The sequence below is a fragment of the Plecotus auritus genome, assembly GCF_963455305.1.
Source record: "Plecotus auritus genome assembly, chromosome: 5".
Taxonomy (NCBI): Eukaryota; Metazoa; Chordata; class Mammalia; order Chiroptera; family Vespertilionidae; genus Plecotus; species Plecotus auritus.
In genome coordinates this window covers 180,450,058-180,471,346 of record NC_137776.1, presented here as the reverse complement: position 1 = coordinate 180,471,346, position 21,289 = coordinate 180,450,058, and the positions used below count along the sequence as shown (strand labels likewise).

General features: G+C 47.2%; 1 protein-coding gene across 6 annotated transcripts in view; it reads right to left on the bottom strand.

The window, feature by feature from the left end:
* SLC25A25 (solute carrier family 25 member 25) overlaps positions 1–21,289 on the bottom strand; it is a 36,994-nt gene that overhangs the window by 8,023 nt on the left and 7,682 nt on the right. Inside the window, exon 1 of one of the 6 annotated variants that reach the window (XM_080668569.1) lies at positions 9,186–9,821. The exons of 2 other annotated variants lie outside the window; for them this stretch is intronic. In XM_080668569.1, the coding sequence (XP_080524695.1) occupies positions 9,186–9,404 (219 nt within the window). In that variant the 5' untranslated portion in view covers positions 9,405–9,821. Of the gene's footprint in view, positions 1–2,234; positions 2,476–9,185; positions 9,822–21,289 lie in introns of those variants that run through there. 3 more of the 6 variants (XM_080668568.1, XM_080668567.1, XM_080668566.1) reach the window with 3 other exon arrangements.

Sequence of the window (21,289 nt, the reverse complement as noted above, 5' to 3'; positions counted from 1 at the left end):
GGACCCAAGAGGCTTCCCAGAACCCAAGAACCCACCTTGCAAAGAGAAAAGGGTACCCCCTGCCCCCGGCCCCACACACACACCATGAGGAGCCCTTCAGGCAGAGGCCAGCAGTGGCAGGCTTGGTGAGTTCTCATTCCAAGTGTTTTAAAGACCAACTTGCTGTACTGCCAGGGTCAGCTGCTTGGGTCCCCTGGCGCCAGGCCTCAGCCACATGCTCTCGGCCCAAATGTGTGGAGAGCCCTGGAGCTCCAGATTGCACCAGAACTCCGCAGCTTGCTCTTTTTATCCCTACAGTGGCAGTGGCCCAGGGACAAGCGGGTGGCCAGGGTGAAGGTAGGAGGCAGAGCTGGCCCCTGCCAATACCTACTTGACACAAATACAGCCAAGAGAATTCTGGAGGCTGGAGAAGCAGCAAGAGCCCCAGGGAACTATTTTGGGGCATATGCTGGATGCCACGGCCAGTGTCTGATCTCAGGGGAAACTGATCATATAACCAACCCCAGCTCCCTCAACCAGGTATTGAACAAGAGCACTACTTAGCTTCGTGACCCAAGAGGCTTGAAGAGACCCTGAGGTTCTACGCCATGGGTCCTGCTAAAAGCATTACCTCTAGTAACCTGCTGAATCCTCACAAACAGCTCTAGGAACGAGGTACTATCATTTGCTCCATTTTACAGAGAAGGAAAAAGAAGCTCAGAGAGGTTAAGTCATGTATCCTGGATCACACAGCTAGGGAAGTGGTAGGCAGCATTCAAGCCAGGTTTGTAGGATTCCAAGGCCGCCTCCCTAGAGATCCTGCTGCCACCCGAGAGGTTAATCTCAAGAAGGTGGAGCACATATATGAGTCACTCCAACCCAGCAACTCCCCAAAACTAGGAACAAAAATCTCCCAGGGAAAATGGTTATAGTCTTCCTGTATTGCCCAATGCTCTCAGTGCAAGCATGTCAAACTCTCGACCCACAGGCCACATGCCTCGTTTAATTGGCCCGTGTTAGCCTTTGAGTTTGACATGCCTGTCTCAGTGAGAATCCATTCCCTATCCACAAACCAATATGGGTTCCCAAGTCTTCTGACCAATGGGTTTGGAAATTGACAGATCACTGGCTAGCTGGCACTCTCCAACGATTGCAATCCATCTCTGAAGTCACCGGATAGCTCTCTGTGATTGCTCAGACACCAAGGGTGCTAGGAGGAGGCCTGGGCAGATCCCAGGTCACCTAACAAGATCCCAAGAGCATCGCAGTGGGTGTGGCTGAAATGTGAACCCAAGGCTGGTATTTTATCTACTATCTGAAGTTATGCTAACTTCCTGTAGGCTTCTGTGCTCTCAGCCAAGAATTACGTATAGGATTGTCACTGTAGATTTACGGCAAGAGCGGAAATAGAATCTACATAACCTACATGACATTTAGGGAGGAGGTGAATGGTAGGCATGAAGCTCTTTGGTATCTGGCTGCTCGGCCACCAACGCAAACCATGTGCCTTACTGGGGTGGGTGCCCTGTGATACAGATGTGCTCAGCACAGCTGATTTCAAAATAATCTCCCAAGTCCTTGCTCCCACCTCAGAACCACTGGGCCTACTTTCTGTCTCCTTCCCAAGATATGCTAATCCCCACCCCCTGCACACCATCCGACCTCCTCTGCCATCATGAGCGCTGAGGGACAGCTTGGGATAGGATTAACAGAGAAGTTGGGGTACCTCTTTAGGAAGCAAGCAGTCTCCACAGACTATAGCTGCTTCCCCATCTATAAGATGGTAATGATTTCTGCTGCCTCCCAGCTCCAGAGGGACATCTGGCAGGCTTCCCTCACCTCACACACTGGCTTGTTCCACCCAGGCACAGCCTGCAGCTCCAGCCTGGGTCTGCAATGAGAAGCCTCTGCCTCTCCCTCCTGTGTGTCCTCCTGGCCGCTTCCCTCCAGCTCAGAGAAACAGCCCCACAGCAGCTGGACTGTACCTCCCTTCTCAGAGTCCCCCCTCCCACCCCTCAGCAGGAAAATTCCTTTGCATTCCTCCCACAAGTGCCTTCCCTAGAATTCAAGCCTTCCTTGGAAGTCACGTGAAAGCTAGTCATTCCTGTGAAGTAGCCTTTTCGCTGGCTGTCGCCACATGACAACCGGGGGGAAAACTCGCCCATTTCACGGGTGTCACCACTACCAGCCCTCATCCATTCGCTCAGCCAACACTGATGAAATGCCCGCTGCCTCTCCCCGCCCCCCGCACACACCTGCTTCCACTGCCGGAAGGTGGAGAACTCCTGGGAGGGGATAAAGACACTGAGTTTGAAGATGGACTTCAGCTCAGAGGGAAGCCCCTTGGACTCGAAGTACTGGAACTCGGTCTGAGCCTCCCCGATGAGCGGTACATACAGGCACAGGCAGAGCATGCTGACAGGGAGAGCCGGTGTTCAGCTGCCAGCCGAGCAGTTCTGGCGTGGAGAATGGAGAATGCTGCCGGCCGGCAAACTCGCGCAAGATATGCTGGGGCGCAGCTGTCATTGGCTGCTCAAGCCCCGCCCTTTGACTTAATTGAAAAAAAAGCCCGCCCACTCTAAGTCCGTGTAAAGATCAGGACTGACGTCACCCGCTCACCAAGTTAACTCTTCCAAGACGGGCAGAGTCCAAACAAACGTTCACCCTCAGGCTGCTGACCCCTCCAAGTGAACAAACAGCCGTCAGCCTGTTTTTTCACAAGGTCCCCAAACACGTCACACAATACAGTGATTCCCCCCCTTAGTCAATCATTGCCAACACAAAATAAGTGGCTATAGAGATTAAATCAATGCTCACTGACAACGGGCCCAGTTTGGCTGTGAGAGTGAAAGTGGCGTGTGGGGTGGTTGAGGTCCCTAGCCATCCATGAAGTGGCCACACCTTGGGCTCATTCATGCCCAGGGGAGCTGCCCCAGCTGGCTGAGCCCCGGATTCGGGCTGCATTGGCTACAGGGCAATCTAGGCACAGCCCTGACCGGCTCCAGGGACCTTCCCAGGCCTCTCCGCTGTGAGCACCTCAGAGCCCACCCATTCCCCTGCAGGCTTCCCAGGGGCACCCACAGCACTAAGGCGCTGGGACAGGAAGAGGACACTCTAAGTTCGTTGTGTAAGGGACTCCCCAGCAACATCAATGTGGGGTCAGCCAGGCCTCACTTAAGACCCACAGAGGTAGTCCTCAGAACTCAGCTTCACTCAGAACACGTGACACGTTAGTGTAATTGTAGCTTCCTAACTGAGAACTGTGCTGTTCAACAAGGACGTTGCTAAACTTCAAATTAGTTGCAATGAAATGAAAAATCCAGTTTCTTGGTGGCATAGCCACAGCTCAAGTATTCCATAGCTGCATGCACTCAGCATGTCCACCATCACAGAAAATTCTACTGGGCAACGCTGCTTTAGAACGCCCCTTGGAGGTGAGGATGAGAGAAAAATGTCAGGTCCTGGAAAGTCAAGATTTTATTTTTATTTCAGGATGATCCTATTCAGGCCAGCCTGCAATCACCACCTCATTCCTTCCCCACAGAGTCAGGGATTCGTGATGCGGAGGAAGAAAGCACGTCACAACGATGAAACGAAAGCTGGTCTCGCTTGTTCCTGCTCCAAAGTGCCACTTCCTAATATAGACCGAATCGCACTACCGGGAGGGATAAAAATGGAGGGCTATTATTTGGAGATCAATTAAGTAAAAGGAATTTCTTAATTTGCTAAAGAGCTTTTTTGTGAGGAACTTGGAAAAAGGATTTTAAAATAAGATGTTGACGCTTACATCGTATAACATAAAACAGATTTTATTAACTTATATGACATCTCTGCTTTTCTAAAAGAGATCTGATGACGAGTCTACATAAACACGTCTTGGGCTTCAATTCATTCAGAGGCAGCTCAGGACTATCCAGATTCCCACTTAGATCCCATGACACTCGGCTGTCTCTTAAACTGTCCAATCCAGAATGTTCTGCTTTGAGGTTATTTTTATCTCTGCTGTTGGGATTGTTGAAGGCAGGAGGCTATTGTTTCAAACGTTTGTGAAGCCCTTGCCTTGACCCTGGAAGGTGCTGGATATAAGCAGTTCCTGAATGAATGAATGAATGGGGCCTGGCAGGCCTCTAAGACCTCAATCTCATCCACCTCAACAAAATAATGTATTCTTATTTTTATTTTAAAGGAGGTTCACAGCTATAATAATAAAAGCGTAACATGCTAATTAAACTGGATGTCCTTCCGGACAAAGCCGGGGCTGCGAGGGAAGACTGGGTCCCGGGTGCCAGAGGGAAGCTGGTGCCAGCAGCCAGGGGGAAGGCCTACTCTTGCTCGAACTTCAGGCCTCTAGTTTATAAATAAAAGGGCTGAATTTCAAAATGCTGATGTTCCTTCGCTAATTTATTCACATTTGCTTCTGAAACAAAAATAAATTACTCAGATCTGTTGAAGTATCTCATTTCAATGATGACTGCAGTTATTCGAAAATGGTAAATACTTTGACAATAATAAGTTGTCAACTGGAGATGTTCATTTCCATGGAATTATTCTTCTTTTTGTATCACTGAGTTTGATGATGTATTTATAAGACAAATCTGAGAAAAGATTTGAAAACAATACCAAATAAAAGTGAAATCTGCCCTAGCCGGTTTGGCTCAGTGGACAGAGCGTTGGCCTGCAGACTGAAGGGTCCCAGGTTCGATTCTGGTCAAGGGCACATGCCTGGGTTGCGGGCTCCATCCCCAGTAGGGGGCGTGCAGGAGGCAGCTGATCAATGATTCTTATCATTGATGTTTCTATCTCTCTCTCCCTCTCCCTTCCTCTTTGAAATCTATATTTAGTGCCTAAGGAAAAATTATTAAAATATCAACCAGCCCTGGCTGGTAAGCTCAGTGGTTAGAGTGTCATCCACGCACAGAAGGGTCTCTGGTTTGATTCCAGGTCAAGGGCACGTATCTGGATTGCAGGTTCCACCCCTGGTGCCTGTGGGAAGCAACCAATCAATGTGTCTCTCTCATTCCCCCCTCTCTCCCTTCCTTCTTCCTTTTCACTCTCTCTAAAAAGCAATGGAAAAAATACCCTCAGGTGAGGATAAATAAATAAATAAATATGTTAAAAAACATTAATCAAATAAGTTCAACTATTTTCTAGAAAAAAATAATGGAATTACCCTGACTATAACAAAGCGCATTACTTGACAGATCAACGATATCAGGCATGTGTTTGCCAAGATATTATTTTACAATGTTAACATTAATTCTATTCCAATGTTATTTTTTTAAATATATTTTATTGATTTTTTACAGAGAGGAAGGGAGAGGGATAGAGAGTTAGAAACATCGATGAGAGAGAAACATCGATCAGCTGCCTCTTGCACACCTCCTACTGGGGATGTGCCCGCAACCAAGGTACATGGCCTTGACCGGAATCGAACCTGGGACCCTTCAGTCCGCAGGCTGACGCTCTATCCACTGAGCTAAGCCTGTCAGGGCCCAATGTTATTTTTAAAAGTGGTTATAACTTATTTTTATTTTGCAACTGTGATCAGGTCCAATAGAATGTCTTCACTGGACAAACTTAAATTGCCATTTAACTACCTGTCCTCCTGAGTTCCCCAGGTCACACTGCTGCTGGCAAGCACCCGGGACCCAGTCTTCCCTCGCAGCCCCGGCTTTGTCCCGAAGGACATCCAGTCTAATTAGCATATTACGCTTTTATTATTATAGATGCAGAACTCCATTTTTACATAGAAACTGGCTGGGGATTCTTTCTAAGTAAGCCACTCTCCCGGCACCTAGAGTCCAAAGTTAATGCTTTACCCCTGGACTTACAGATAGAGGCCCCAGAGGGGCTCTGGAGTCACCCCCTAATCTCCGAGATGAGCAAATAGGCCAGGAGAGGTTGACCAGGCCCCAGAGTCTGTCTGTAGATGGTGGGGCTGAGCCTCACCTGGGCCTGGCTCTTGTTACAACAGCCATTCAACAGCGCCCAAACCAAACCTGATACTGCCAAAAGGAGATGCAAAATCAGTTTCCAAAGAATGCTTGTCAGCCCTAGCTGGTTTGGCTCAGTGGATAGAGCATCAGCCTGCGGACTGAAGGGTCCCGGGTTCGATTCCAGCCAAGGGCACATGCCTGGGTTGCAGGCTCAATCCCCAGTAGGGGATGTGCAGGAGGCAGCCGATCAATGATTCTCTCTCATCATTGATGTTTCTATCTCTCTCTCCCTCTCCCTTCCTCTCTGAAATCAATAAAGAAATATATTTAAAAAAAAAAAAAAAGAAACAATGCTTGTCAGACTGACACTGAGAACTCCTACAAGCAGCACCTCAAACTGGAAGGAACTCCTACAAGCAGTACCTCAAACTGGAGGGTGGCAGGTGTGTGGGAAAGCTGTAACCAGAGCAAGTTTAAGCTTAGCCTTAGTGAAAACAACAACAAATGTATTTGCGTTACTGCTTCTGAACACATGTGAGAAACACAAATAAGGAAGAAGACGGAAGCAGGGCTCCTGTTTGGTCCTGATGCTTCACACCAGCAGGCTCTGTAAAATCCCTGTACCTGGCTGTCTCCCCTTCTGCCATCCACCGTTCTTCTCTGCCCTCTTATCCTAATTTTGTGGCCCAGATCTACTTTTGTTTCTTCTCTGAAACAATGAGCATTGGGGAACAATGACAGCAACTCTAAAGCCCATCGAATTCAGTGGGATCAGATTCCACCTGCTCTGTAAAGTCCAGTTCCCCCCAGAGCATCTTCTCACCCTCAAATTGGCCAATGCCACCACAAGCTTTCCTTGTTCTACCACTCTGCTTCATGCCTTCAAAACAGGTGCTTCCTGTACCAGGTAAGTGCCAAAATACCATGAGTAAGACCAGGGCAGGTAGACTACTTCAGGGAGTGCGGCATTAGGTCATAAAGTATTCCCCCTCCTCTGCAATGATTCAGACCAAGCCAAATATTAATAGGCGAAGGAGCCTCGCTGGCATCCGGCTGCTCTAGCCCCACCCACCCCTAGGGCTCTGGAACCTCATTTGCTGCTGTGGCCACAGTGTCATTTGATGATCAGGTTGCCATGACAGCCCAGTGTAGCTGAAACCTGCCTACACTTGGCAATCAGACACACAATAAGCAAAATTCTCTGGGCTTCTGAGAAGACAGCCCCCCGGGATCTGAAAGCTTGGATGCCGCTGAGGTTACCTCCCTCTCCAAACTAATGGCTTTCTGCTCCAACAGCAGATGAACTGTCCGCTGAAGATAAAGGGGAAACTGGAACAGTTCCTAGAATAAAAGCTCAAAGGGACCTGACTCACGGCAGACATATTTAGACAGAGGAAGTGAGAGCCAAACAAAGTCGTGCTGCTGGGAAACTGAGAAGCCTGAGAACCATCAACTTCTAAGGTTTCCATAATGTTTGGGGAGCCTCCTCCTGAGAGAAACGGGGAGGCCAGGCCCCACTGGCCGGTGATCGCAAACCCCAAAGCCTGCCTTAGGAGCAGCTGCGCAGGGAGAAGGACACGGGCTGCAGCAACGCTCCTGCTATTCCAATACTCAGTTCTTCTGCTTTTCAGAGTGCACACCACCCAGCTGTGCTTACTTTCTTGCTTCAAACCAAACTGCTGACCCATCTCCTTCTTGTGGCTCCCCGCTCCCTCCAGCCGGCTGATCTGTCTCCCTTCTGAGCCAGTGAAACTTTGCCATGACAGCCCAGTGTAGTGGGTCTCTGGCTCAGTCCCCCTCAATCCTGACGCTGCAGGCCATGAACTAAGCTGTTCAGAACAGAAAGTCCCGATGCCAGGCCACCCTAGGAGAGGGCTGGCAGGAGGTGCCAGTCTGAGTCTAGAAAATGGAGCAGTTAATTATTAAAGTCAAAAGTAGGTGACTTTGAAAGGGAGCCAGCCAACCTCTTATTTCCCTGGCCACACGGCAAGCTGGTCTGTAGATAAATGTTCCTCACAAAAAAAGAGTACCGCTGCCAGTTTTGAGCTCATCTAGAACAATCGAAAGGCAGAAAGTGATGCCTCTCGGAGCACACCGCAAGCACACGACAGACTCGGAGTCCCAGCCAGCCGGCCAGGACCAGCTCGTTACAGTCTAAGAGTTCTGCTCAATGCTTAATCTTAAAAGATTGCGAAAGTTGTTGCATCAAAGGTCCCTGCCACTTAGCAAAGGAAAAACGAACATTTATTAAACATAGCAATTCAACGAACATGTTTCAGGAATCTACAATGTGCCAGACACAGGGCACAATCTCCTTCTCTAGTTGATTTTTATTCTGAGAAAGGAGAAAAGATCCCAAATAACCAAAGCTCAGGAAGTGACAAGGTCACTTCTACTGCAGCGGGAGAAATCTTAGCCAGACGGCACTTTCCGTTCTAATCCTGAGAACTCCACTGGTCCCACCGGAAACGGCTTTTTTAAGGGAAAGGGAGACAATACAGGGTGAAGTTCCAGGCTGATTTGGGTGAAATCTCACCTCCACCCCTCCTTAATTGTTTAACCCTGGGCAAATTACTTAACCTTTCTGCACCTCAGTTTCCTCATCTATGAAATGGGGATACGCCCACTTACCCTGGCTCTTGTGTAGATCAGATGAGATAACCCACATTCAGGGCACCAGTTGGAGGGAAGGCCTGGCACTCAACGGACCCCCAGAACCCAGAGAGGCACAGGCCTCTGCACCTGGAAACTCCAGCCTCTCTCTGACCACTCTCTTCTGACCAAAAGCCCTCCACCCGCCAAGGCACAGGGTCTGAACTTCGGGATGCAGGGCAGGCTGGCCCTGCCCAACTCCAGGCTGTTTGGTTCAACTCTGAAGGTCCACTCTGTTGCTAACTTAGCTCGTTCATCTCTAAATTGTTCAGATACGCTAAGATACAAGACACACTCTAGTCATTTGCCCTTTACTTTCTAGTGACTTTCTGGAGCCAAAATGACAAATCGAAGGCAAATCTTCTATTGCATTCAACCTCCCTCCCCCTAATGGCCACACTGAAGTGGTCATAATAGGGTCATAAAGCTTTTGTAGTGGCCACAGGAAGATTCCCGGCTGAGATTTGGGTTTCTTTATTGTCTGACACTCCTCCCCCGCCCCAATACCAAACTGATTGATTTTTAAGTCCTCACTTCCGCCCCACACGCCAGCCTTTTTCAGAAAAATGTTCCTACACCAGTCCCTAAACTCGGAGGTTGTCTTGAGGTTGCCATTACCTTAGGAAACTGCTCTGCAGGTCCGACCACCAGCAAAATGGTGGGTCTCTTTTCCGTGGCCTCAGCCCTGCCGTCTTGTTTCCCCAAAAAGCTTGACATCTGGTCTCCCCGAGCAGGGGCCGGGGTGCCTCTGACTTCTTTATCGTTCCCCTCTGTGGAGCCTTGGCACCCAGCCCTAGGGGAAAAGCTAGACAGAAAATGCCACAGCATCTGCAACATCACGGCTTTCTCCCAACGTCGCTGACGGTGAGCGGTCACTTTGCAGGAGGAATGTGACAATACCAAGGGTCGCTGGCTACACAGCTGCTGGGAAGACTAGCCTGGGAGCTGTAAGGCTGACGCTCTGCATGCAGTGGCTGTTTCCTGCTCTTTCAGATTTGCTAGCACTGCTGTCGTGCCTGGCCTGAGAAACAGCTCGCTCTCAGAGAGCCCGCCGGGTGCTGGCAACGAGCAGAGAGCAGCTGGAGCTTCTTCAATAGAAACTCACTTCTGCAGGTGGATGATTCTCAAATGTTTGGCTTTTTAAAAAGAGGAAAAAGCAGTAAGCCCAACAGACCTCTCCCGGAGGCAGAAGTAACTTCGAGCTCCCAATTATTCATCTGTCCTCGCTCAACTACTGATCATCACACAAGCGAGAACCTGAGCATCCAGTCTGCATTCTCACTGCAGCAGGGCGCGGCCAATCACCTCTGCCGACACTACCAAGTTCATTATCCTAACCCGCAACATCCCTCCAATCACAGGCGGCCGATTCCCTGCCTGCAGCTCAGCACTTCTGCGGGGAGGTGCCAATGGCAACCTACAGGCTAACTGAATGCACCCAGCGCTGGCTCGTCCCCAGGACCCCAACTTCCTCCTCTCCACCTGGGTTGCTTCTGGGATGACACTCACCCCCAAGTTTTACATGATCGAGAGTCCCTGATAACACTTCCAAGATCGCTAGCAACACTTTTCCTCGTTCCATGATCCCCTTCTCTCCAACCGTGCGTAACACTACGCACATCCTATCATAGCTGCTTCTTCTCCCATGCCTCCCTGTACAAGGTGAGCTGCTTGGGGACAGGGACCAAGTGACAGATCTTTCTACCACCAGCACCCAGAACCAGGCACAGATTAAGTCTTCAGACGGAACTGAGTAAATTATTAAGAATACAAGGGAATTAGTCTTTGCTCATTTGGTTCTTAATTTCCTAGCAGATAAATACAGGGACCAACTATTGCCATCCCTCACAAAGGTGACCCTTTGATACAGTGTTCATAATCATTATTTTTTAAAATAGCATGAAAAAAGTTTAATAAATCTTGGGAAGAGTAGGGGGAACTGAACACCCTCATAAACTGCTATGAGCGTCTGCATCAGAACAACCGCTTTGAAGAGCAAGTTAGTCACAGCTACCAACATTTCAAAAGCACAAGCCCTTCGTCATTGCAGTTCCACTTTAAGCAATGTACCCTGTAGACACAGGTGCACATGTGAGAAGCTACATGCCCATGTCTATGATATATGTGTGACACATATATGTGATCAAACTTAAGGATATTTTTTGCAGCCTTGTTTATAATAGTACAAGTTTGGAAACAACTTCAAAGTGCTCTAAAAGGGAATGGGTAGATAAATCTTGGCACAGCCACACAGTGGAACCCTATGCAGCTGTTCAAAAGAATGAGGCAGCTTTTTACCTACTTTGAAAGAAATAATATAAATGGAGCCACTTGAAAATGGAGGTGGAGCTGCCCCCCCCACCCCCCCCAGAGGAACTGCCTTGCAGGCCTTACTCCTCAAATCTTTGTAATGTTAAAATTGGGCAAATTAACCTTTACACCGGGCCTAAAGCAACATTATCTTCCAAACAACTATTTGTTCTGACTCCCAGACTGAAAATTAAAGACATCTTTAGACTTAGCTTGTAAGCTTATCTGTAGATAGAGAAGTGCCTTCCTTGGCTTATTGGTACCCATAGAAATCCTTCCTTCTATTCCTGTCATTATGCTCCTTCCCTTTCTCATAAATACCCTTTGCTTTTACCTCTGAATCAGCTCACTATTTGGGTTTCTGCCTGAATCAGTGCTTCTTGAATAGCTGTGCTTTTGGATCTCAAATAAATACCGTATTTTTCCATGGATAAGACACTGTTTTTTTTTTTCTTTTCTGAAAATCGAGGGGCGTCTTTTACATGGAAGTCAGCCTCAGCCAAGGAGGGAGCCATGTGGGTGTGTAGCTGCCCATACCTTGTCAAACAGGCTTCCTCCAATCTCGAGCCTTATTGTTACTGACCTCAGCTGATGCTATAATGGAGGTGGAGGTGGAGAGGGCCCAGATGCAACAGGGACCAGAGTGTTCTGAGCCCATAAAGATGTCAAAAAATAAAAAGATAAATACTGGTAAGCGATTGTCTTACTCTGCAAAATTCAAACTGAATGTAATCAGCTATGCAAAAGAGCCTGGAAAAAGAGCTGCAGAGACCTCCTCCCACAGAGTGTATGATCAGACAGTGGAGAAAACAGGAAGAACAATTCCTTAAGATGCCAAAAAAGAAGGCCTTCAGAGGAAAATCAGCAAAATGTTTAAAATATTGATTTCTTAATTTAGGGTTGGTAAAGTGGGGGTGGGGGAGCATCTTATACATGCGGATGTCCTATACATGGAAAAATACGGTACTTGTTGCTTCTCACTTTGGCTTTTATTTTTAAGTTAACACTCTTAATGAATGATTTGAAAATATCTTGCTAAACGAGAAAAGCAGGATGGTACAATATCCGCAAATCAATAAACGTGATACATCACATAAACAAATTGAGAGATAAAAATTACATAGTCATATCAATTGATGCAGAAAAAGCATTTGACACAATCCAACACCCTTTCTTGAGAAAAGCAAGGTGCAGAAGAAAGGGGATAGTATGCTGCCATTTATTTCTAAGCTTGTATATGTGACAAGTATTTCTGGAAAGACACTAAAATTGAAGAGATGGTTTGGGGCAGGGAGGGAACTTGGGGGTTTGAGGGGAGAAAAGCAGATGGGAGATTACTTTCACTGAACATCATTATGTCATGTGAAAACAAATCATGAGCATATATGACCAAGTATACATACATACATACACACACACACAACAATTATTTAAAAGGAAAACACAAGAAGCGACATCAAGATGGCCAAGCTAAGAATGACCTTATCTAGAAGCAGTTTTGTATGTTGATTAAATGTATAGTCTCTGGAGCCAGCCCCCAGGTTCAAGTCCTGGCCATGACTTGTGTGATCTCGGTCAAGTTACTTTTACCTCTTTGCGCTTTAGTATCCTTACGTGCAAAATAAGAATAGTAACGGAACCATGTTGTTACTTCATAGAATTGGTAAAAACGAAATTAGATAAAATGTAAAGCTCTTGGAGCATTGTGAACAAAAATGGGGCTATGTAATAAACCTGACAATCTCAGTGGTCAAAAGTAACCACATTCCCCGGTAAGTTTAAGAAAGGAATAAAAGATAAGGTAAAAAAAAGTAACCACACAAATGGGCTGAACATAAACATTCCTAACCGGGCATGCCATGGGGGGCAGTCACATCCCAGGACTAGAACTTCCTTAGCAAAGATTCATCTTGGGCTTAAGCGAGCTCTGTCCATTGTTCTTTCATCCAGGAGAACATCCCTTTGAAATGTCAGAGTGAGTTTCTTTCCCAGACCCCTTGGAGGCACAGCCACTGGCACCAGAGCACAAACCACAGGACATGCCCGCCCCATTATTATCTGTTGCCCGCATACTATCTCCATGTGCTGTAAACATTAATGATTAACTAGCCTGTATCCTCCAAATGGAAAAGAAGCATGTGTTTCTCCATTCTGCTTCTTGTCCAGTCCTAGAGATTTCCTTGCTTGGCTTTCTCCTGCCTCCTTAATCTACCCCCAGTGTTTTTCATGTAACCCTCGGTAGGCCTTTGCCTTTAGTGTATAAAATAAGCTGCAAAACTGTAATTCTCCAGAGCATTTTCTCAATCTATTGAGATCTTGCTTCCAGGCATGTCCCCCAAAATTTGACTCAAATAAACTCCTATGAAACTTTTCCATAGATTTGGACATTCTTTCATAACTACTAGCTACCCTATATAATAAAAGTGTACTGTGCAAATCTACTGACCGGTTGCTATGACACGCACTAGCCACCAGGAGGCAGACGCTCAATGCAGGAGCTGCCCTGTGGTGGTCAGTGTGCTTCCATAGGGGGAGCACCACTCAGCCAGAAGCCAGGCTTACTGCTGGTGAACGTAGCGGCAGTGGCAGGAGCCTCTGCCACCTCCGCTGCAGGAGGGTGGTAAGGAGCAAGGGGTCCTGGACTGCGAGAGGGATGTCTGACTGCCGGCTTAGGCCCGATCCCTGGGGCCTAAGCCCAGGCCTGGCTGAGTGACCCCCCCTCCCCCAGTGCACGAATCTCATGCACCGGGCCTCTAGTTTTATTATCATTATCTAGAAAATGATTGTAAGCTCATGCAACTAGTTTTGTTTCCTTTGTTTTTAAATTGGGTACTGTCCCAATTAGCCTTTATTTTTGGTCTGCCCTTAATTTTGTAATCTTTTCAAGTGTTTTTTCCTTCAGTTTATGAGTGTCTCAGTGTATTTACGTCACTGGCTCCTTTAACAGAAGAAACCCAGAAGGATCAGAAACACAGTCGGCGAGAGGGAAGTAGTTTTAATACTGTTAAAGAGAAAACCCACAGGCCCTAAATGGTGTCACTCGTGCTAAAAGCCCATGATACTAAACCTAGACTTACTACCTGATCTAACTGCAGTTTAAGCCTCTCCCACAAACATAATCTTTTGTAGTCATCCAGTCTGGAATCTTCTGGTCAAACACTAGTAAAGTACTCTGTCACGTGGGTCCTCTCCATCCCCCATAGAAAGAAGAGGCAAGAGACAATCCTATATAATAAAAGAGTAATATGCAAATTAACCATCACTCAGCTACACCCACAAGCCAATCAGAAGCGAATATGCAAATAAACCCAACCAAGATGGCTACGGCCACAGAGAGCAGGAGGGAGGCTTGGGTTTCCCTGGCGATGGAGGAAGCCAAGCTTTCTGCCTGCCCTTGCTGGCCTAGGCCTCCACTCAAGGCTACAAAGTTTCAATGATAGAAGATACATAAACCCAAACAGAAATGGCGGCAGCCACGGAGCTGGAAAGAGCAGGAGGCTAGGGTTGCCCCCAGTGATTGAGGAAGCCAAGCTTTCCGCACACCCTGGCCGGCCCAGGCCTCTGCTTAAGGCTACAAAGTTTCAATGATAGAAGATACATAAAACAAAACAAAAAAAAATGGCTGCCGCCACTGAGCAAGCAGAAGGCTTGGCTCTGCTCCAGGCTACAAAGTTTCAATTGTAGAAGATAAATAAACCCCAGATACCAGGGACTCCGCTTGGGTCGCAGGGGGCGTGGCCAGCCTGCAAACCACCACAGGCCCCTTGCCCAGGCCGCCTCACGCCCCAAGGGAACCCCCACCCTGATCTGGGACACCCTTCAGGGCAAACCAGCTGGCCCCCACCCATGCACCAGGCCTCTATCCTATCTAATAAAAGAGTAATATGCAAATTGACCATCACTCCAACACACAAGATGGCTGCCCCCATGTGGACACAAGATGGCCACCACAAGATGGCCAGCAAGGGAGGGCAGTTGGGAGGGACCAGGCCTGCAAGGGAGGGCAGTTGGGGGCGATCAAGCCTGCAGGGGAGGGCAGTTAGGGGTGACCAAGCCAGCAGAGGAGGGAAGTTGGGGGCAACCAGGCTTGCAGGGAAAGGCAGTTCGGAGGGACCCAGGCCTGCAGGGGAGAGAAGTTAGGGGGGACCAGGCCTGCAGGGGAGGGCAGTTAGGGGTGACCAGGCCTGCAGGGGAGGGCAATTGGGAGGGACCCAGGCCTGCAGGGGAGAGCAGTTGGGGGGTGACCAGGCCTGCAGGGGAGGGCAGTTAGGGGTGACCAGGCCTGCAGGGGAGCAGTTAGGCATCAATCAGGCTGGCAGGGGAGTGGTTAGGGCAGCTATGGGCAAACTACGGCCCGCGGGCCGGATCCGGCTGTTCTATCCGGTTCTCTTGCTCTCCCCTCCGCTCCTTTACTTTGAATTTATATTAGTTCACACAAACACTCCATCCATGCTTTTGTTCCGACCCTCCGGTCCAGTTTAAGAACCCATTGTGGCCCTCGAGTCAAAAAGTTTGCCCACCTCTGGGTTAGGGGGTGATCAGGCTGGCAGGCAGAAGCGGTTAGTGGCAATGAGGAAGGCAGGCAGGTGAGCAGTTGGGAGCCAGCAGTCCTGGATTGTGAGAGGGATGTCCGACTGCCCGTTTAGGCCTGATCCTACCGGGATCGGGCCTAAACGGGCAGTCGGACATCCCTCAAGGGGTCCCAGATTGGAGAGGGTGCAGGCTGGGCTGAGGGACACACCCCCTGTGCACGAATTTCGTGCACCAGGGCCTCTAGTTAGTAGATAAAATCCTTGCCTGACACCCACCCTCTCCTGCCAGCCCCCCAAAGATGTCCTGGTCTAAAAATAACCATTTTCTTCTCTTGTTAATAGCCCCCTTGCCTCACCCTTCTTCCTATAAAAGCCTTCCATCTTGTACAACCCCCCAGTGTGCCCTTCTAATTGCTAGATAGCACATTTAATAAAGCCAATTAGATCTCCAACTAGATCTCCACACTTACTTGGTTGACTTTTGTTTTTTAAAAATACTAAGAACCCATCCAGAGCCAAAACCCTAAGTAAACAAGTAATCCTTCCATGAAAATGAATCTTGTTTTTATGCACCAAAAATCTGGTGAAATGGAGGAGACGTAAGAGAAATCTCACATTTGGTTGGTTACTGGCTTTTAATTTAACGGACTCCTACGTACCACAGAACTGAGTTATAACTCAAGATGGAGTTACAGGGACCGATTCACCTTCCTGCCAATAACAATTAAACGTCCAGACGAAAGATATAAAACGATGGTTTTCAAGACACTGGACTTCAGGTGACAAAGGACAGTGACTCCTGGGAGATCTATACAAATGAGCTGAGCCCATGATTGCTCCAGCTTGCTGGCTGGGGTTTCCAGGCTACAGTGTAGAGGATGGGTACAAGCAGAAGAAAGAAAATAATAAACTAGGGGAAGAAGAGATGGTGTTTTATTTATCCTAAAATCTCCCTTGTTCACCATTTAAGCCAGAGGTCAATGAAAACGTGTGCAATTGCACACTTTGCTAATATTTTTATTCTAAAGTCCCTTTTTCTTGAATCTCTGATTTCCTCAAGGGTGAATACAGTATATGTCTCTTTCGTTACCGCAGCATTACCTAAACCAGCAGTACTGAACAGACTGTTAGTTTCTTTTGGATTACATGCAATTACTATACTATAACCCTACAAGGCTTAGCTTTCTTGGGGTTGAGAGACCACCCATGTCCAACGACAGAGTGGGCAAGTATAACCCTCCTGCAAGTGAGCTTATAAACATCAACAGAAACTGGTTAATATGGGGCTAGTCACCTGCAGAAGTAAGAGACCTGCTGAATAAAAGTGAGTCACAGGATCTCCCATAATTTTCAGAGAAAACAACAGGTTCTACTGGGATGGACCCCCAGTGGGAACCCATTCCAAATTAACCTGATAAACTGCCCAGGGGATAAGTGCCCCCAGAGCATCACACAGAACCTTATAAAACAGGGCAGAGAGCTCTCCCACGCCCCACTCCAGGGCAACGCTCGCCGTCTCACGTCCACCCATGTAACTACGCACTACCTGTCTATCTTAGAATCATTCTCTTCAGAAGATCTGCTGTCAAAGGGACGGCTATTAACACTTTTTTTTAAAACTGAGAAATGAAGCCAGGTTTGATTTGACAGAAAACCAGACTGATTTGATTTGAAAGTGAAGACTGGCTGGGCCAATTAGGTTATGTGGAGGGCACTTTCCATAAATTGAATGAGTCAAATCTGCAAAACTAAGGTTTTGAGCAAAACCAGAACCCAACCTGACAATTAAAAACATTTACAGCAGATATACAATATGCCAGTAATTATATCTCTGCAGCCATTAAACTTATAACAAAAAGTTTTGGATGTCAACTTGAATATGTTCAAGGGGGTACCTGTTCCCTAAATTCTTTTAGGACAGTATAGGAGCAAGAGTTTGAAGGGTCTCTTTTAAATATTGTTACGTGGTAGTGATTTATTATTTCAGAGGCACAACTGCAGCAGGTAACCATCCCTCTCCTCTGCTATGAATCAACAGGGGGATGTAAATGCTTAGATGCTACGTGCGGCCCCGTGCAGCCCTCTGGCAGCTGGGTTTCTGGATGTAACGTAGGACTACTGAACACCCTTCTGCCTGTGGCTCAGTCCACAATTAGACAATGAAGAGGAGCCGGGCACTTGCATCTAATTTGGCACAAATGAAACCAAGGCATTGAAGATGACGACTGCCGTGATAAAAAAGGTGAAATCCTCTTAATCTATTTCCATTTTAGGAAATAAAACCAGAAATTCTAGCTTTGGCAAAAGCTCCCTGAAAAAAACTCCCGTAGATGAGGAAGAGAAAGAGTAATGTATTACAGAGAAAAAAGATTCTTGATGGCTTCTGTTTACCTGTGGTGAAAAGCCAGCCTCCATCGAGTCCCAAGTTCAAGGTCAATGCCTACTAACAAAGACGGTTTTTCCTTCTATCTAACAGGAAGTTAGAAGTGTACAAAATTAACCCAAATTTAGTTGGGTTAAATGTAGGATTTCGAGGTGTAGCAGGTAAACTAAAGTTCTGCAGAAGCAAGAAGAGACCACATAGCTTCTTTTTTTTTTTTTTTTTAAATATGGAACGCTTCACGAATTTGCGTGTCATCCTTGCGCAGGGGCCATGCTAATCTTCTCTGTATTGTTCCAATTTTTATGTGCTGCCGAAGCGAGCACCACATAGCTTCTTTTCCTGCTCGTGTAAAAGCTTGATTCTCCTTCAGTTAAACATGCTCCAAGAATAAGGGGCAGGGGATGAATATGGTGTTGAGGCTGGCATGTAAAAACCCAATCACCTAAAATGATCAGAATATGTTCAACTGATCCAAAACTGATCAGTGGGAGCCAAAACACTGGCCCATGTTCAGCCTGCTTGCTGCAGCCCCTTTATCCTTATTCATGCCTTCCCTTCCTCCACAGGAAAAGGCGAATCAACAGACTCATTACTTGTAACACCAAATGTTTTCAGTTTCTTAAAAGTGATTTCAGAATCACAGGCTAAAACTGAGATTGTTTGAATGAATGCAAACATAGCTCTCAGCAGCTGCTTGCTCCAGATTCAGGGAGGGCAGAGAGAGAAGGGCCAGGACAGGGGTGTGAAACCCACCCAGCAGCTGCCTGCAGGGTGCGAAGGGCAGGCCAGAGAAGTCTGTGTAAGAATAACTGGTTTAGCAGGAAAAGGAGACATATGTAATACTTTCAACAATAAAGAATTTATTTTTAAAAAACCACAAACCACTACATTCCATACACACACAAAAAAGAATAACTGGTTTACACCAAGCTGGCTCTTAGAAACAATTCAGGTAAGGCATTTTTTAGCTATAAAACTATTTACCAGATACTATCTTTACCTTTGATATAGGTTAAAGAAGAGACTCTAGCAAAAAGAATATACCCGAGATATGAATAAAAAAGGGAAAAAATGTACTGTCTATAAATGTAGCCCTAACCGGTTTGGCTCAGTGGATAGAGCGTCGGCCTGCGGACTGAAGGGTCCCAGGTTTGATTCTGGTCAAGGGCATGTACCTTGGTTGCAGGCACATCCCCAATAAGGGGTGTGCAGGAAGGAGGCAGCTGATAGGTATTTCTAACTTTCTATCCCTCTCGCTTCCTCTCTGTAAAAAAATCAGTAAAATATATTTAAAAAATAAAGAAAAATAAATGTAAAAGGCCAACAGGTTGGCAAAGGTGGGCACTGTAGCTGGCTGGTTTTAACCAACAGGACTATTCACTTGTGTCAGGCCTACAGACAAGGATTTCACTTTGTGCTTATTTATTCTTGGTGATCTAACCTACCTTTCCTCAGCCCACTTCCCTCCCCCGCTCCACTGACATTTCTGTGGTTTTTGAGAGTTTTCTCAACACTGTAAGTGGATGGTTTTTGTGTGTTTTAGTTACACATCAGATCCAGGGGAGGGAGGGTGGACTGGGGGAAAGAAGGCATGAGGCCAGGGTTGATGGAATGTGGAAAGCTTCACTAAGCAGCAGCAGGAACAGGAGCAGCCACCATCTCTAGTTTCCCCTTTGACCTTGGGAAATTCGAGCTCCAGGAAAGCCATGCCAAGAGTTGAAAGCAGATAAGAAGCTCCTTATGTTCTACCTTCGTAATTTATTTATTTCAAAGAAAGGTGCATCTTTAAGACAACAAAGCCTTACTTTTAGACATGCATGGAGTCTTTCGCATCCCATACTTAGCAAGAGTGTAGCTATCATTTCAGTGGCTGCTTCCTGAGCACCATCAGAGGGTCTTAAATTGCTAGCTGGCCCAGTCAGCGTGGCTCAGTGGTTGAGCGTGGACCTATGAACCATGAGGTCATGGTTCGATTCCCGGTCGGGCCCGGGTTGCGGGCTCGATCCCCAGTGTGGGGTATGCAGGAGGCGGCCAATCAGTGATTCTCTCTCATCATTGATGTTTCTCTCTTTCTCTCCCTCTCTCTTCCTCTCTGAAATCAATAAAAACATATTTAAAAAAACAAAACACAAAAGCTGAGCTGGTGTTAGGCACAGATGTGGCAATGTCATAAACTGTGAATGTCAACCTTGCCAAATTTTAGGGGCTAGTGAAGTATCTACAGCAATAGTAGGAAGCAGTGTATGTTGAACTAACTCGAGCAAAGTCAAAATCCTGGGTTCTGCTATTAGCTTTGCCTTCAACCAACTGGAAACCTAAGCCACAGCCCCACTTCCGGGAAATAATGCAGTTAGTGAGATAATCTCCAAGGGTTTTAACTAAGCTCTGCTTGAAGCTTCCATTTTCACTTCAAAGTGAACTCTGCATTGAGAAAATGGCCCATTTCCATCCCAGAAACATACGGGTGAAAGACATTGTTATGTGAAGAGTGACTCGATCACTGAACAACTTTTAGAAATCTCCTTCCTTTTTTTTTTTTTTTTTTAACAGATCCTGCCACAGGTTTATTTGTACAAATAGCACAGGAAGACACCAGCCCATGCAGACAGTGGTCCAGGGGCCATACCAGGCCTCCCATCCTCACATCAGCAGACAGAGACCTCTACTGTGGAGCCTTCATGGGGGCCTGGGCACCGTTAGAAGCCTGAGCCGGAGCTGCAGCTGTAGCCCAGGGCTTGATTTGAGGCTTGGCCTTGGCCTTTGGCCGGCAGAGCCTGAGACCCTTGGCTATGCAGCACGATCTCATTTCCCAAGCTGGCGGTGAGCGATGTAGGCAAGTCAATCGAGCTTGTGGCTGTGCCCTTTGGAATGTTGGGCTTGGCCTCCTTGGGCTTTACAAGGGCCTTAATAGCCTGGGCACATGCACTCATGGCCTTGCATTGTTGGCCTGCATCTTCCGAAGGCCCTTCTTGTTGAGCCTCTTGGCACAGCACATGTTCCTCAGGAACTTAAGAAATTTGTATCTTTGTGATCAGGGTTCCTTGAAGCCGTTTCTGTGCCATTTTTGTAACTGGTTGCGCGTGGTATGGCTCTTGGACTTGGCCATAGTCTGCACTGAAGCCTGTGGTTCCATAAACCTCTTTTAAAAACATATATATTTTATTGATTTCATAGAGGGAGAGATAGAAACATCAATGATGAGAAGGAATCATTGATCTGTTGCCTCCTGTATGGCCCCTCTGGGAATTGAGCCTGCAACCTGGGCCTGTGCCCTGACCAGAAATCGACCCTCCTGGTTCATGGGTCAACCATGGAGCAACACCAGCTAGCGGAAGCCTCTTTTTTTATTTGTTTTAATTTTCCTAATGTTTATAGGGTCCAGGCTCTCTGCAACCTCCATCCCTCCTCCCTACACTGCTGAAGGCCCTGTCAGCTAACAAGAGACTGCGCTCTGCTGGGTGCTACACACCTTTACTACGGACATCCCCAGACTTCCT